Source organism: Rattus norvegicus, chromosome X, assembly GCF_036323735.1.
Source record: "Rattus norvegicus strain BN/NHsdMcwi chromosome X, GRCr8, whole genome shotgun sequence".
Taxonomy (NCBI): Eukaryota; Metazoa; Chordata; class Mammalia; order Rodentia; family Muridae; genus Rattus; species Rattus norvegicus.
Window position 1 is genome coordinate 3,472,368 of NC_086039.1, and position 15,992 is coordinate 3,488,359.

At 39.7% G+C, this 15,992-nt stretch overlaps 2 protein-coding genes across 11 annotated transcripts in view; one reads left to right on the forward strand and one right to left on the reverse strand.

Moving 5' to 3' along the window:
* Nucleotide 1: 1 nt before the first annotated feature.
* Spaca5 (sperm acrosome associated 5) lies at nt 2–3,185 on the reverse strand. The gene is made up of 4 exons (NM_001108058.1): nt 3,041–3,185; nt 2,469–2,627; nt 267–345; nt 2–171 (listed from the first exon to the last, which is right to left on the reverse strand). The coding sequence occupies exons 1-4, from the start codon at nt 3,183–3,185 to the stop codon at nt 72–74; spliced, it is 483 nt and encodes a 160-aa protein (NP_001101528.1). The 3' UTR covers nt 2–71.
* Nucleotides 3,186–8,623: 5,438 nt separating this feature from the next.
* The window catches only part of Zfp182 (zinc finger protein 182), a 74,019-nt gene continuing 66,650 nt past the window's right edge, over nt 8,624–15,992 (forward strand). For 2 of the 10 annotated variants that reach the window (XM_063279709.1, XM_039100573.2), the window contains exons 1-2: nt 9,979–10,539; nt 11,251–11,305. Coding sequence is in view for 7 of the 10 variants with exons in the window: in XM_039100573.2 (XP_038956501.1) it covers nt 11,291–11,305 (15 nt within the window). In the remaining 3 variants the exon portion in view is untranslated. Of the gene's footprint in view, nt 10,540–11,250; nt 11,306–15,992 lie in introns of all 10 variants that reach the window. The other 8 variants (NM_001401241.1, NM_001401240.1, XM_039100585.2 and 5 more) reach the window with 8 other exon arrangements.

Consider the following 15,992-nt stretch of genomic DNA (forward strand, 5'->3'; position numbering starts at 1 on the left):
TATTTATATATGCCAACTTTTATTAAACCCACAAAAGATAAAATGGAATTTCTATCTTTATAAAATCTGAGTCACCAGTCATCATAGTTTGAGTCAGCTTTCAGAGGCACATCACACCCCTTGAGCCATTCAGATAAATCATGACCAGCACAGTGCCGGGTCCAGGAATCCCTGGGAAATAAAAGGAGGAAAGGAAAATGAAATGGACAAGTTAGTAGCAATGCTATTTGTGCTGTTCAAGGTTCAGACCATGCTCACAAACTTACCAGGCCTTCATACTCTTATGTGAGGATACAACCCTCTTGGCACACATGATATCATCCAGAATATGGCGGTTGAGTAGGTCTAGGGAATGGGAAAAGAAGAATGAGCTGATGCGATGCATTAGTGACATAGTAAAATATTTGAAGGGCCTAAGGTTTCTGGATTCCTTAAAGCCTAAATAATCTTAGCTATGATTTTGGCAAATTGTAAATGACCCAAATTCTTTGCTAGATAATCATGAACTATTTCAATTGCCGTTGACTGGTGCTATAAAATCTTAACTCATGTTGAATGATCTTTTTGACTTTGACTATCATGACTTTGACTTTTGAATAACTCCAACCACCATAATGAGGTCCTGGACATCCTCCACTCAACACTGGTCAGTTCCAGATTACATCAACTGTCATCATGTATAGGGTTGAATGATGTCAACTATAATATTGGCTGATCTAGCTTTACCTCAACTACAATGTGGCTAACTGGGAACCTACTTTCTTTCCATATCGGTCAGTCCTGATGAATCCAAACACTATGTGGTTAGATCCTTGATAAATTCAGCTTTTATCTGAGTGTTATGAATGAACTCAATCAGGAATGAAGAGATAGCTCAGCAGTTATGAGTTATAACTTGCTTCTTTTGAAGAAGATCCAGGTTCGGTTCTAGAACCTACGTGGTAACTCCATTTCCAGGGAATTCCATTTCCTCTAACTCCAATTCCAGGGAATCTGACACCTTTTCTGCTCCATCTACAGACATGAGGCATAGACATAGTACACATATAAGCATGCCCATCAAATATTCATACATATAAAATGTAAATAAATACATCTTTTAAAAATAAAAAAAATACTTTAATCTTCATACTGGCCAGCTACATTGAGTTTCACCCATCATACTACATAGTTCTACATGATCTGAACTGCCATGTTAACTAGGCCAGGATGGCATTTACTTACCACTTGCCTAATTAGTATTCTCAACCACCAAGCTGACCAGTCCTGAAAAGTCTTATTTTATTATTTTATTATTTATATGTATGTATGGGTGTATATCACAAGGATAGGTGTACCCAGGAAGGTTAGAAGAGTGTATCAGATCCCCTAGAGTGGATTTATAAGGGATTATAAGTCATCTAACATGAGTGCTGGGAAGTGAACTTGGGTCTGCTGGAAGAGCAATAAACACTCAACCATTGAGCTATCTTTCTAGCTCCCTAGATAATCATAATTACAAATGTGACTAGCTGTAATTTGTCCTTCATTTTGATTTGAATTCCTGATTGAGCTCATTCATAACACTCAGATAGAAGCTGAACTTATCAAGGATCTAATCACATAGGGTTTGAATTCATCAGGACTGACCCATATGGAAAGAAAGTAGGTTCCCAATTATAAATGACCTTACTGGTCATGTTATCTCAAACTGAACAACTTTAATCTTTATTTTACCTACTCAAGTAAAAACTCATTATTCATTTGCCCTATCTAAGTTCATCTGAAGTTCTAAACAACCTCAACCTTCATTCAATCTTGCCACTCTTGGATGACTACTTCTGTCATGTATTCAAGACAGATGATCTCAACCTCCACTCGGCCTGGCTTCAGATAATTATAGTCTCCATTTTAGCCTGTTGTAGATAACCTTAGCCATCATTGTGGCTAAACTTAAGAGAAATTTCAATTGAAAATCATATATATAGATATATATAAATATATGCATGCCTGGAAAGTTTCATCCCTCAGGTTGTTTGGTTTTGTTCATATTTCTATACTTACGCATCTTTCCTCAGGGCCTAGATAGCACATTATTCTCTATTTCACATGGGGCAAAGTTTCCTGTTTCCAAAATGTTAAAAAAAAAACTGCAGCTTGCATTTTAAAAGAGGTTGGGGTTGTAATGGGCATTTGCACTACTTCTGACCCAAATAACCTCTGGTGTAGACTTCAGGATGCTTTCTCCATCAACTTGGAGAGTTTCTTCCTTTCTTGTTATTTTTATCCTTCAGCAAAAGATTAAGATTTAAAAGACATTGCTGCCAGATGTGGTAGCATTCAGGAGGCAGAGGCAGGAGGATCTCTTGAGTTTAAGGCCAGCCTGGAGAGAGACCCTATCTCAAAACAACAACAAAAGACACTGCTTTCTATGTATGACAAGGGAGGCAGGTGGCAGACAGTTCTGTGTGTCCACAGGAATGCCTTACCATTACAATCCATGTGGCAGAGGTTCTGAGTGGGTGTGATGCCATTATTACACCACCAAGCAGAGTTCAACTGGAAAATGCCATATTCACTGCTGCCATCTGGATTGTGGTCCACAAAAGAGGTGTCAAAACCACTTTCATAGTGTGCCACACACAGCCCTAGGACAAAGAGGGTAGTTAGAAGGTGGGCATAAGCATAAGAATAAGGAAGCTAGGAGAAGAGGGGAAACGATGGATTTGACTCTCATCTTAATTGTAAACATGGTGATCTTGGATTGGCTATATGGTGTTGATTCTGGTGATGTATTGCTGATGCTAGTGGTGAATGGTGGTAAACATAATATTGATGGTAGTGGTGGTGTTAATAATAGAACTAACAATTGTGAAGATAGTGATGACAATGACTTTATAGTTGAATTAAACTAGTCATCATAATCAGATGGTGACTGAAAAGATTGTGTCCCTGCCCCAAAAAAGGATGAAAAATGTACAAGTTGACAGTGAAATGGGTAAATTTCTGAGTGAAATTGGTAAATTTGGGTGGATAAGACTTGGGGCAATGGGAATCTTACAGTCTCCAACAGTGTAGCCTTTGAAGCCATTGAGGCCAGCTTTCTCCAGCTTCCTTGCCAGCTCACAGCGTTCATAAATCTTGGCATCCACTGTGGCAAGCAACAGTGTGGCCAAGATCACCACCACAGTACTGCAGAACTGCATGGCAGCCAAAAACCCTTCTATATGGTCCCTTGCCTCAGATCCAGTGATGATCAGGAATAGGGAATAGCATTCTAGAATGCTAGGCTTTATGAGCACAAGTCTGAACGATAGATTCTGGAACATATGGGCTACATGGCTGGGGGCTGAACCACTTTCCTGAATACAAACTCTGTTAAATACTAAGAGAAAGAAAAACACTAACATATACACACATAATGATGGGAGATAAATACAGGGAGAAATTCGGAAATATGAGAAAGATGCAGGGAGAAAGATTGGATATACACAAAAGATGTATGGAACTTGAATACTTATCCTTACAGTAGACCCACATTCTTCTACATTTTTTAATATTGTCCTACCTTGTTCTATCCTTGCTAATCATTCTTTGCCACTTGGCTACCTCCTCTAGTCATGCAGATGCTTGTTGAGTCTATTACCCACTCTGCTGAGTGGTCAGACACTGTGTTTACTGTCACCTCTAATTCCTTAGGTTGTGCAGAATATGACTGCCGTGTCCTCTGGCTACCCCTGATTACCTTTAGTAACTCATGGGCTTCGTCTGTTTGTACTGCTATAGCAGAATACCTGAGACTATGTAATTCATTAAGAACAGAAATATATTTCCTTATAGTTTTGGAGGCTGATAAGTCCAATATTACAATGACAGTATTTGATGAGTGTTTTCTTACCTTATTATCACTTGGTGGAAGGCAGGGGGATTAGAGTGAACTAATTTCTGCAAGCTATTTTGGTAGTTGTCTTGAAAGGACAATGTAAACCCTATTTGTCTCCATTTAAGGACCAGGCCTGATTCTGAAAAGAAGGCCATAGGCACCAGCTCCAAGGACAGACCATAAGATCTAGAATAAGATTGTAAAACCCCTTCCCAAAAAACAGTCTGGGGATAACCACAAGAACAGGAAAATATCTTATCCCAGGATGGGTTATCTGTGCTAGTCAATCTGATCTCAACCTGTAGTTAAATGTTCATGACATAGGATGTAGACCACTGACTACCTGGCACACGCCAACCAGAAGCTGATCCCTGCACCTCCCCAGCATTCACCAATGAAATTTTAGATTGCCTAACCCACTATATATAGAAGAACTAACATAGTAGCCAATCAAAGTTATAGTAATGTTGTTGCTTTGGCCCCTGCCAACCACATTAGAGATTACATAATACTTCTAGAGAATTATTCTGGTTCCCTACTAGAAGGTCAGTATACCTTTGTATGAAGTTGCCATTTCAATGAATGGTTGATTTTTCCCACCATACACACACACACACACACACACACACACACACACACACACTGCATGCTAGATGTTTCTGCAGAATAAATGCTCTTTGTCTCTGCATACTATCTAAGTCTGGGGTCTCCCTTCAGTGATTATCAGACCTTTACAGTGTTAGGGCTACTATTGCTATGATTAAACATCATGACCCGTGATTTTTGGGGGGAGGGTGGTAGTGGGGGGAGGATGGGGAGGAGAACACCCATAAAGAAGGGGAGGGAGAGGGGCTAGGGGGATGTAGGCCAGGAATCTGGGAAAGGGAAGAACATTCGAAATGTAAATAAGAAATACTCAAGGTAATAAAAAAAAAAGAAAAAAACAATCATCCACCATGATCAAGTAGGCTTCATCCCAAGCATGCAGGAATCGTTTAATATACGGAAAAACATCAATGTAATCCATTATATAAACAAACTGAAAGAACAAAACCACATGATCATTTCATTAGATGCTGAGAAAGCATTTGACAAAATTCAACACCTCTTCATGATCAAAGTCCTGGAAAGAACAGGAATTCAAGGCCCATACCTAAACATAGTAAAACCATATACAGCAAACCAGTTGCTAACATTAAACTAAATGGAGAGAAACTTGAAGCAATCCCACTAAAATCAGGGACTAGACAAGGCTGCCCACTCTCTCCCTACTTATTCAACATAGTTCTTGAAGTCCTATCCAGAGCAATCAGACAACAAAAGGAGATCAAGGGGATACAGATTGGAAAAGAAGAAGTCAAAATATCACTATTTGCAGATGACATGATACTATGTTAAAACGATCCCAAAAGTTCCACCCGAGAACTCGTAAACCTGATAAACACCTTCAGCAAAGTGGCGGGGTATAAAATTAACTCAAATAAATCAGTAGCCTTCCTCTGCACAAAAGAGAAACAAGCCGAGAAAGAAATTATGGAAATGACACCCTTCATAATAGTCCCAAATAATATAAAGTAACTTGGTGTGACTTTATCCAAGCAACTAAAAGATCTGTATAATAAGAACTTCAAGCCTCTGAAGAAAGAAATTGAAGAAGACCTCAGAAGATGGAAAGATCTCCCATGCTCATGGATTGGCAGGATTAATATAGTAAAAATGGCCATTTTACCAAAAGCGATCTACAGATTCAATGCAATCCCCATCAAAATACCAATCCAATTCTTCAAAGAGTTAGACAGAACAATTTGCAAATTCATCTGGAATAACAAAAAACCCAGGATAGCTAAAACTATCCTCAACAATAAGAAGACCTCCTGGGGAATCACTATCCCTGAACTCAAGCAGTATTACAGAGCAATAGTGATAAAAACTGCATGGTATTGGTACAGAGACATACAGATAGACCAATGGAATAGAATTGAAGACCCAGAAATGAACCCACACACCTATGGTCACTTGATTTTTGACAACAGAGACAAAACCATCAAATGGAAAAAAGGTAGTATTTTCAGCAAATGGTGCTGGTTCAACTGGAGGTCAACATGTAGAAGAATGCAGATCTATCCATGCTTATCACCCTGTACAAAGCTTAAGTCCAAGTGGATCAAGGACCTCCACATCAAACCAGATACACTCAAACTAATAGAAGAAAAAGTGGGGAAGCATCTAGAACACATAGGCACTGGAGAAAATTTCCTGAACAAAACACCAATGGCTTATGCTCTAAGATCAAGAATAGACAAATGGGATCTCATAAAACTGCAAAGCTTCTTTAAGGCAAAGGACACTGTGGTTCAGACAAAACGGCAACCAACAGATTGGGAAAAGATCTTTACCAATCCTACAACAGATAGAGGGCTTATATCCAAAATATACAAAGAACTCAAGCAGTTAGACTGCAGGGAGACAAATAACCCTATTAAAAATGGGGTTCAGTGCTAAACAAAGAATTCACAGCTGAGGGATGCAGCATGGCTGAGAAACACCTAAAGAAATGTTCAACATCTTTAGTCATAAGGGAAATGCAAATCAATACTACCCTGAGATTTCACCTCACACCAGTGAGAATGGCTAAGATCAAAAACTCAGGTGACAGCAAATTCTGGCGAGGATGTGGAGAAAGAGGAACACTCCTCCATTGTTGGTGGGATTGCAGACTGGTACAACCATTCTGGAAATCAGTCTGGAGGTTCCTCAGAAAATTGGACATTGAACTACCTGAGGACCCAGCTATACCTCTCTTGGGCATATACCCAAAAGATGCCCCAACATATAACAAAGACACGTGCTCCATTATGTTCATAGCAGTCTTATTTATAATGGCCAGAAGCTGGAAAGAACCCAGATGCTCTTCAACAGAGGAATGGATACAGAAAATGTGGTACATCTACACAATGGAATATTACTCAGCTATCAAAAACAATTTCTTTATGAAATTCATAGGCAAATGGAGGAAACTGGAAAATATCATCCTGTGTGAGGTAACCCAATCACAGAAAAACACACATGGTATGCACTCATTGATAAGTGGCTATTAGCCCAAATGCTCGAATTATGCTAGATGCACAGAACACATGAAACTCAAGAAGGATGATCAAAATGCGAATGGTTCACTCCTTCTTTAAAAGGGGAACAAGAATACCCTTGGCAGGGAATAGGGAGGCAAAGATTAAAACAGAGGCAGAAGGAACACCCATTCAGAGCCTGCCCCACATGTGGCCCATACATATACAGCCACCCAATTAGACAAAATGGATGAAGCAAAGAAGTGCAGGCCGACAGGAACTGGATGTAGATCTCTCCTGAGAGACACAGCCAGAATACAGCAAACACAGAGGCAAATGCCAGCAGCAAACCACTGAACTGAGAACAGGACCCCCGTTGAAGGAATCAGAGACAGGACTGGAAGAGCTTGAAGGGGCTCGAGACCCCAAAAGTACAACAATGCCAAGCAACCAGAGCTTCCAGGGACTAAGCCAGTACCTAAAGACTATACATGGACTGACCCTGGACTCTGACCTCATAGGTAGCAATGAATATCCTAGTAAGAGCATCAGTGGAAGGGGAAGCCCTGGGTCCTGCTAAGACTGAACCCCCAGTGAACGTGATTGTTGGGGGAAGGGCGTTAATATGGGGAGGGTGGGGAGGGTAACACCCATAAAGAAGGGGAAGGGGACGGGTTATGGGGATGTTGGCCTGGAAACCGGTAAAGGGAATAACAATCAAAATGTAAATAAGAAATACCCAAGTTAATAAAGATGGAAAAAAAATTCTTGAGTAAGGTGAAAAGACCATCAGAACCAGTGCTAATTAAATCAATGTTAGTGAATGAAGATATGTCAGGTTGGTCATGGTGAAGTAATGTCCCCATCGTGGAAGAGTATCTGAGGACATTTAAATGCATATATAATATTATATGCATGTGGGTGCAATCAAAACACAGTTATTAGAACTATTGTATACTGGCTCACAGTGTGCTGTGATACTTAGGCCTACTAATAAAAGTGAAAGCCAATAACGTACAAAAAAATCAGAGAAGGAAAGCAGGTGAGGAGCATCTCTTCAAGCACTGTTCTTTAGAAGGTGGTGTTTACCTCAACATTTGTTAGGAATAAGCAGGTGGCGGCAGGAGAAGGTGGTCCCTTTGTGTAGGCTTCTGGTATGTGGACCCTTAGCTCTATAAGTAGCAGCATGAATCACAGCCATATGCTTTAGACAACCCTAGTCTTGCCTTTTAGCACCAATCAGAGCTTTTGAGACTCCTATTTGAACAACCTTGCCTCTTTAGGACCAGTGACAGTGAAAGACCCTAGCTCAAGTCTCAGGATGGCACGCCCCAGGAAACAAGAGAGACTGGTCTTGATGTAAAAGCAAGAGGTCGTTTAATAATAACGAAGCTCCGGGCCAACACGTGTCTCACGCAGGAGACAGAGGAGTTGACCCCGAAACTCAAAAGTCAGAGGTTTATATAGAGAAAGGTATGGGGTTTTGGCCCAGTTACATACAATTGGTTCATTAAACATAGCAGTGAGAACAAAGCAGAAAGAGCATGAGCTGGAAGTCAGTCAGTTATCAGGGTCTGGAGGACACCTAGTTAAAGTATTGCCCTGAGTGAGCTGGGGGGAGATGTCTTCCTGCCAGATGTCCCATGAATCAGTCCCATTAACTCGGGCTGGTTCCTGCATTCCTTTTCCTTATCTTTATGGCTTGCTAGTCCTGCCTGGACAGTGTTTCCTGTGCTCCTTTATCTTTATGGCCTGCTAGTCCTGGCTGCAGGGCTCAGCCCTGAGTCTGTGGCTTTTGGGGTTTACTCTTTTATGGCCCGCTAGTCCTGCCTGGGCAGTGCTTCTTGCATTCCTTTATCTTTATGGCCTGCTAGTCCTGGTGGCAGGGCTTACTCTTTTATTTTGTATTTTTAAACCTTAAATTCGTATAATTTTTCTTTCAACAGCAGTCCCTCGCCTAGGCCAGCTGAAAGGAAATGTTCCACTTCAAGTTGCAGGGTGTTCTTGAGTTCTCCAAGTTTTGTGGTAGCCAAAGCTGTGGTACAAACTCCCAACTAAGCCATTTGAGGTTGTGCTGCCACCTGCTGCAGCCACCACTTGCCACCAAACAGGGAATTAAAAAAAATTGCCAAAGACCAGTGACTGAAAATCTTTTAGCCTGTCCACTAATCCTGTCTCAGAAAAGGCTCCCAGCCAGCTGTTGGGTAACAAAAAGGGGTGAGAGTTTTATTTGGGCTATCCTGCACCATTTAAAAAGAGTATATTATTATTGAGTACACTGCAGGGGAGTAGTGAAGTGGGCAGTAACTAACTGCTTGTAGCTTTATATGTAGTTTTAAGCTCAGTATACAATGTCAGGTTGCTTCATCTGTTTCAATAAATAAAATATGAAGTCCTGTAGTCAATACCTACACCTACTCATTCCCAGCACAATGACTGCTTTCACAGGAAAGGTGAAGGCACTGTCAGCCCCCACTTAAGTATTGTGCTTTTCTTTGTGTGACCCCCTTGTGGCAGTTAATTCTTCCGCTGTTTTTTAAAAAGTCCACGGGTCTTTCTGATGCTAGAGGGCAAACTCCCAGTTCTAGACAAAAGAATGCAGCCAGTGGTTTCTCCCTAAACTGTTATTCAAATTACTTAAAGCCTTCGGGGTCCCAGCATTGTCTTGTTAATTACACCTGTAACCCTGTGGCTGTTTTCTGAATTCACTACACTAAATTTGCCCTTGTTGGAATAATTTTCTTAATTGGACACTCCCCTTTTCACCCTATCCAAAAAAAAAAAAAAAAAATGGCGCGCCTGAAGTCCTTAGAAGAGCTAACCTCTGTGAAATAAACACCAGCTTTGCCAAGTCACTCGGGAGCTTAAAAGAAACAGTGGATGCAGATTTTTTTTTTTCTTATCGGTGACATCACCGACGCGGTCTGCTACCTTCCGCGCCTGCGTTGAGCCTGGTCGCCGTTGCGCGCCATGTTGATAATTGGCGGATGCTGTCTCAAAAGCAAACCTGAGCATGCGTAGAACAAGCCGCCTTCCCAGTTTAGGCGGCAGAGACAGCTACTAGGTCCGATGCGGAAGTGCTTTCCCAGGCCGTTCACCGAAAGGTCTACCTACCCAACAGCCCGAAAAAAATCTGGTTGAGTAAGGTTGAGGGTCTAACACCTGGGGTCATGAGCTGAGTGGTTGGGAGTTCGGGGGTGGAGGGGGATGAGTGAAAAGAGGTTTGTTATGTCATTAATGCAAGAGACTGGGAGATGGGGTGATGGGGGCTTGAGAGAGCAGTGAACGGGGGTCTTGCGGACCTAATAGTGGACAAAGTTATGAGGCTAGATAGGATTAAGTGAGTCTTACTAATCTGTGGCTTATACACATTTTCTAGCACAGTGATCTCCCCTCTTTAGATGGCCCCCCTTGTCTCCATCTAACAGTGTACCGCTCGTGGGAGTCGTGGGGAACAGTGCTGCATTGAAGGGTGCTGGATTGAATCAGCATTCAAAGGCTTCTTTACAGTGCCTGAGCTAGACGGCCCCAGTGAGGTGAGAGAAGAGGAAAAATAACATCTTAGAGCCTTACCGACCTTTGGACATTTTGAGGTCTGAGGAGGGATAACAGGTACCATTTGAATAATAAGTAGAGGCTTGTTTTTTTAGAATTTAATAAATAATATTTGAGTTATGAATGAATTTGAAGATAGAGGGGAAGAAAATAGGAACTAACTTTATCTCTTATTTAAATGTCCATCTTCGACATTCAAGGGCTATAACTTAATAGTTAACATTTTATTTACATATTAAAAATGTATGCCTGAAGTTTTATATCTTTTTTATTTAGAAATTTAATTTGTAACATTTTCTAAACTCTAAATTTTCTAACATTTTCTAAACATGTAGATAATAAGTGTACAGTTCCATACATTATTTTAACAACTGTATAGCATTTCATCTTGAATTTCTACTTATTATCATATTATACATTTTCTATGATTGCTTTAGTTTGGCATTATTAAAATCTGTTCTGTGTATCTCAGTGGTATAGTACTGGCTTAGTATGCACAAGGCTGTAGGAATAGGTTCTATCAATACTACAAGAAAACGTTTAATTTTCTTGTACTTGGAATGCAGAGATAGGAAGATCTCTGAGTTCAAGGCCAGCCAGGACCACATAGAGATCTTTCTCAAACAAACAAAAAAAAAAAAACCTTATAGTTGTCCATACTCTTTCAGAAAGTGGCCTCTCCTCACGTAAGGGGATTTTTGGGCAGATGATTCTGAGCACCTCAAATCTAATGGTTTCTACTCTTATATTCTACTCTGCTAATTCCAGCTCAGCTTTCATACATCTGTTTTCTCAAGAAAAGCAGGAAATGGCAAAACTCCAGGTAAGTATGTGGTCCATTTCTATATTTTATCATAGATGTGATGAGATATATATGCATCAGCACTGCAAAAGTAGGAAACTATAAATTACAGGGATAAGAGAAAATGAAAAATAACCAAATAAGGTCAAGTTAGATAGTTGATGCATTGAGTAAGTAAGGGTAGCAGATGTTTCTTAACTTATGATTATGTCATATTTTGGAGTTATGTTAATTCATAGTTGAAATTTCATTTAATACCTTTATTTCACTAAACATCATGGCAACATGGTATATTGTGGTGTGTATAGGCCATAATGACATTGCTTACTGGGAGCTGTTGCTCAGTGCTGCTTGCTGCCTTATGTCATGAGACAATAGAGTATCACTTATGTTTATTCCAGGAAAAATCAAAATTTGAATTATAGTTTCTATTCAGTTCACATTATTTTTGCACCATTGTTAAGTTAAAACAAAGTTAATTCTTTAGTTAAGATTATCTTCAAGGTTCCAGTTTGTTGTTGAATCATCTGGCAGCTATATGGTAGTATAAGCAGTGCCTTGACTTGCCTTATTTCATTAGGATAGTGTATACCAAGGCTTCAGGGTAAACCAAGGTTTTCTGGAATTGTATTTTGGGGCATTTTTTAGCTATGTCTTCATGTAGACTACTTCATGTAGTCTTCAGTAATAGACTGATAAAATGTTTCCCTGCTTTCTTGCAGTTAGTTCTCACAAAATTCCCTAGAGGGAAGGGAGACATTGGGAATGAAATCTCTTCTCTTTCAAATGATTTTTCTGCAATCATTTCCTCAGTTGGATTTTCAGTTCTCTTGCATCCAAAAGACAAATTCCCCAAGATATGTAAAACTTACCAACCTTTTTGTTCAGTGTTCAGTTTCTTTTTAATTACAGTGAAATCTTGCTGTTGTACAAGCTGATAAATGTTAACACAAGTAAATTGATGTAACCAGCTGACCAGGGAGATGGAGAATAGTTTCATCTTCCCCAAAAGCTATTTCCTGCTGTTCTTTTATAGTATCCCATCCTGTAGACTAAAGGAACTATAGATCTATTCTGTGTCATTACAGTTTTGTTTTCTCAAGTGTGTCATATAAAATGGGGTCACATATTTATAACCCTAGTTTGAAATTATATATTTGCTTTCAAGATTATTGATTTACATACATTTGAAGATATGTACATATAGTTCAAAGAATAATACAAAAGGGCCTGTATACCCATTATATCTCTCAGAACTATAGTATAATATTACAGACAGTTTATTGACATTAACATGATCAAAATATTGCATCACTTCCAGGCTTCCTCAAGGCTACATTCACTTCTCCCTAATCCTCCAGCCCCACCCCAGACCTAGTCTGCTGGAAACACCTATCTGTTCTCTTATTTCAGGAGTTTGGTTATTTCATATGATTTATATGAAATCATCTAAGAAACAGATACTCAGGCTACATAAAACCCTGTCTGCCCTCTCACTTCAAATCAGTTACCTTCCCGGCAGGATGGCATATAACTGTACTCTCAGCTGAAAAAAAAAGAACCATGAGTTCTGGGCTACTCTGCGCTACATAGCAGGATCCTGTCCCTAAAATACAAATGTTGAGGATGTAGCCCAGTGGTAGAGCATCTACCTAGCATGGGCAAGACCCCGGGCTCAGTTCCCAATGTTAAAAAATTATTGGTGGTATCCATCTTGTTCTGATTTTTAAAAAAGAATATTCAGCGCAGTTGTATATAGTTGGATACTGTGAGGACTAAGTATGTTTGTTAACTAGAATCACCTGGGAAGAAGGAAATTGAGGAAATGCCTCTAGCTGATTGGCCTTGTGGATTTTTTTTTGATTAATGGTTGCTGTGAGAAATCCCAGCCCCCTAATGGATGGTGCCACTCCTAGGCAGATGGTCCTGGGTTATATAAGAAAGAAAGTGATAAGAAGCCACACAAAATGATGCTATTTATATATTGAGGAATGCTTAGATCTGTCACTTCAAATACTTATCACTTAATCCTGTCTAGCTGAAATAGTCTATACTTTGTCTGGTATCTACCATTCTGCTCTCTACTACTACTGAGTTTGATTTAGATTCTACATGTAAGTGAGACAGTGCCCCAGGCTAGTGATGATCTTCCTATGTAGTTTATGATTGCCTTCCAAGTGCTAGGTTTATAGGTGTTTGCTTGCCTGTGTCTTTTTTCTTAGAAGAATCTGTTGAGGTTCCTTGATTGTTTTCAAGTGGAGTTGTTTACTTGCTATTGTACTTTTTGGCTATTAATACCTTATCAGAAATAATCTTTTTTATTAAAAATGATTTAAATATAACTTTTAAATATTTTTCCCAGTCCACAGGATTGCTTCTTTGCTATCTTAGCTATTTTTTCCTTATGCAGAAGTTTTTTCATTTAATTCTACTTACCTATTATTATTTCTCTTGTTGAGCCTTAGGGATCACATCCCAAACCAATTATTGCCTAGACTGATGCTGTGTTTTACTCATGGGATTTTTAATTTTTTTTCATAATTTTGATATGTAACCCAGGTTGACCAGAAACTGACTGTATAGTCCTTTTTTGGCCAGAAACTCTTGACCCTCCTGCCTCTTGGCATCTGAGTGCTATGTTGATAGACATGCACCACCATAGCCAGTTCCTGTGTTTCCATCTAGAAGTTGTCTATTTTGTTCTGTTGATTTGTGTATGTGTCTTACACCAGTACCTTTATTGATGTACCTTTATAATAAATCTTAAAATTAGATAGTATGAAGTCTTTATTCTACCTTGTCAAATTGTTAACCTATGTGTGCTCCTTTCCTTTTGACTTTTTGCATAAATCTTGCTTATATGTTTAAAAATATTTTGCTAGGACTGTGAATGAATTAAATAATATTGGATACAGTATACCCTCTTCATTTATTTAAATCTTTGGTCATCTCACTGATGTTATATTGTTTTCAGCATACAGGTCCTACGTATGTATTTTGTTCAGCTTAGGTCACCATGAAAGGATATCATAGTTGATAAAGGTATAATTCAGACATCAATACCACAAAAAAAGATTTAAAAAAAGCTTCATTTTGGGTGGCTTAAGCTATATAGACTTACCATTGTATAGCCTTGGAGACTATAAGTATAAGATCGGGTGCAAGCAGGGTTGGTTTCTGGTACAGTGCTTTCTTGACTGTTGATGGTTGCCTTTTTATGTCCTTTATTTATTTATTTATTTCATTTTATTGGATATTTTATGTATTTACGTTTCAAATGTTATCCCCTTCCCCCTCGCCCTGCTTCTATGAAGATGATCCCACTCCCACCTCAGCACTCTGGCATTACCCTACATTGGGGAAATAAGCCTTCAGAGGACCAAGGGCTTCTCCTCCTATTGATCCCAGACAATGCCATCCTCTGCTACATATGCAGCTGGAGCCATGGGTCCCTCCATGTGTACTCATTGGTTGGTGATTTAGTCTCTGGGAGCTCTGGGGGGGTTGTTTGATATTTTTGTTCTTCCTATAGGGTTGCAAACCCCTTCAGCTCCTTCAGTCCTATCTCTAACTCCTCCATTGTGGTCCCTGTGCTCAGTCCATGATTAGCTGCGAGCACCCTCATCTGTGTCAGTAAGGCTCTGGCAGAGCCTCTCAGGAGACACCCATATCTGGCTCCTGTCAGCAAGCACTTTCTTGGCATCAGCAATAGTAACTGGGTTTAGTGGCTGCATATGGGATGGATCCCCAGGTGGGGCAGTCTCTGGATGACCTTTTCCTAAGTCCCTGCTCCACTCTTTATCTCTGTATTTCCTCCTGAGAGTATTTTGTTCGCCTTTCTAAAAAGGAATCTACACTTTGGTCTTCTCCTTGAGCTTCATATTGTCTGTGAGTTGTTTCTTGGGTATTCCTAGCTTTTGGGCTAATGTCCATTTATCAGTGAGTACATACCATGTGTGTTTTTCTGTAATTGGGTTACTTCACTCAGGATGATATTTTCCAGTTTCCTCCATTTGCCTATGAATTTCATAAAGTCATTGTTTTTGATAGCTGAGTAATATTCCATTGTGTAGATGTACCACATTTTCTGTATCCATTCCTCTGTTGAAGGCCATCTGGGTTCTTTCCAGCTTCTGGCTATTATAAATAAGGCTGCAATGAACATAGTGGAGCACGTGTCTTTTTTATATGTTGAGGCATATTTTGGGTTTATGTCCAGGAGTGGTATAGCTGGGTCCTCAGGTAGTACTATGTCCAATTTTCTGAGTATGGCCTTTCGTATGTGTATATCATATGGTAAGAGGAAGGCAGAGAACTTGATTTGCTGTCCTTCCTCTTATGGACTCCTATCAGGTGAAGGCCCTACCCTTCTGACCTCATTTAACCTTACTATCTCCTTAATCTGCACCCCAAACCAAAGCACACTAGGGATTAAGATTTAAATGTATGTTTTGAAGGACACAGTTTCAGTCCACACTGATAGACTTATACATTGTTGTGGATAGGGTTATTTTGATCGTTTTTACTGTCCTTTATACTTGTCCACTTCTCCCAATGTTTTTACTCTTCCCAGATTCTCAGATAGTATACTGAGAATCTGATTCTCAGATACTTTCATGTCTTTTTTTTGGGGGGGGGGGTCACCCATTGAGTTTCATTAAGGTTGTTTACAGGAGCAGAGTTCAGAGATTATTTACTGGCAACATTA

Coding starts and splice junctions, on each gene's coding strand:
- Spaca5 (NM_001108058.1), bottom strand. CDS start 3,185: ATGCAGTTCTGCAGTACTGTGGTGGTGATCTTGGCCACACTGTTGCTT. Junction 2,628..3,040: donor AGGCTACACTGTTGGAGACT/GTAAGATTCCCA, acceptor TCTTTGTCCTAG/GGCTGTGTGTGGCACACTAT. Junction 172..266: donor CATAAGAGTATGAAGGCCTG/GTAAGTTTGTGA, acceptor TTTATTTCCCAG/GGATTCCTGGACCCGGCACT.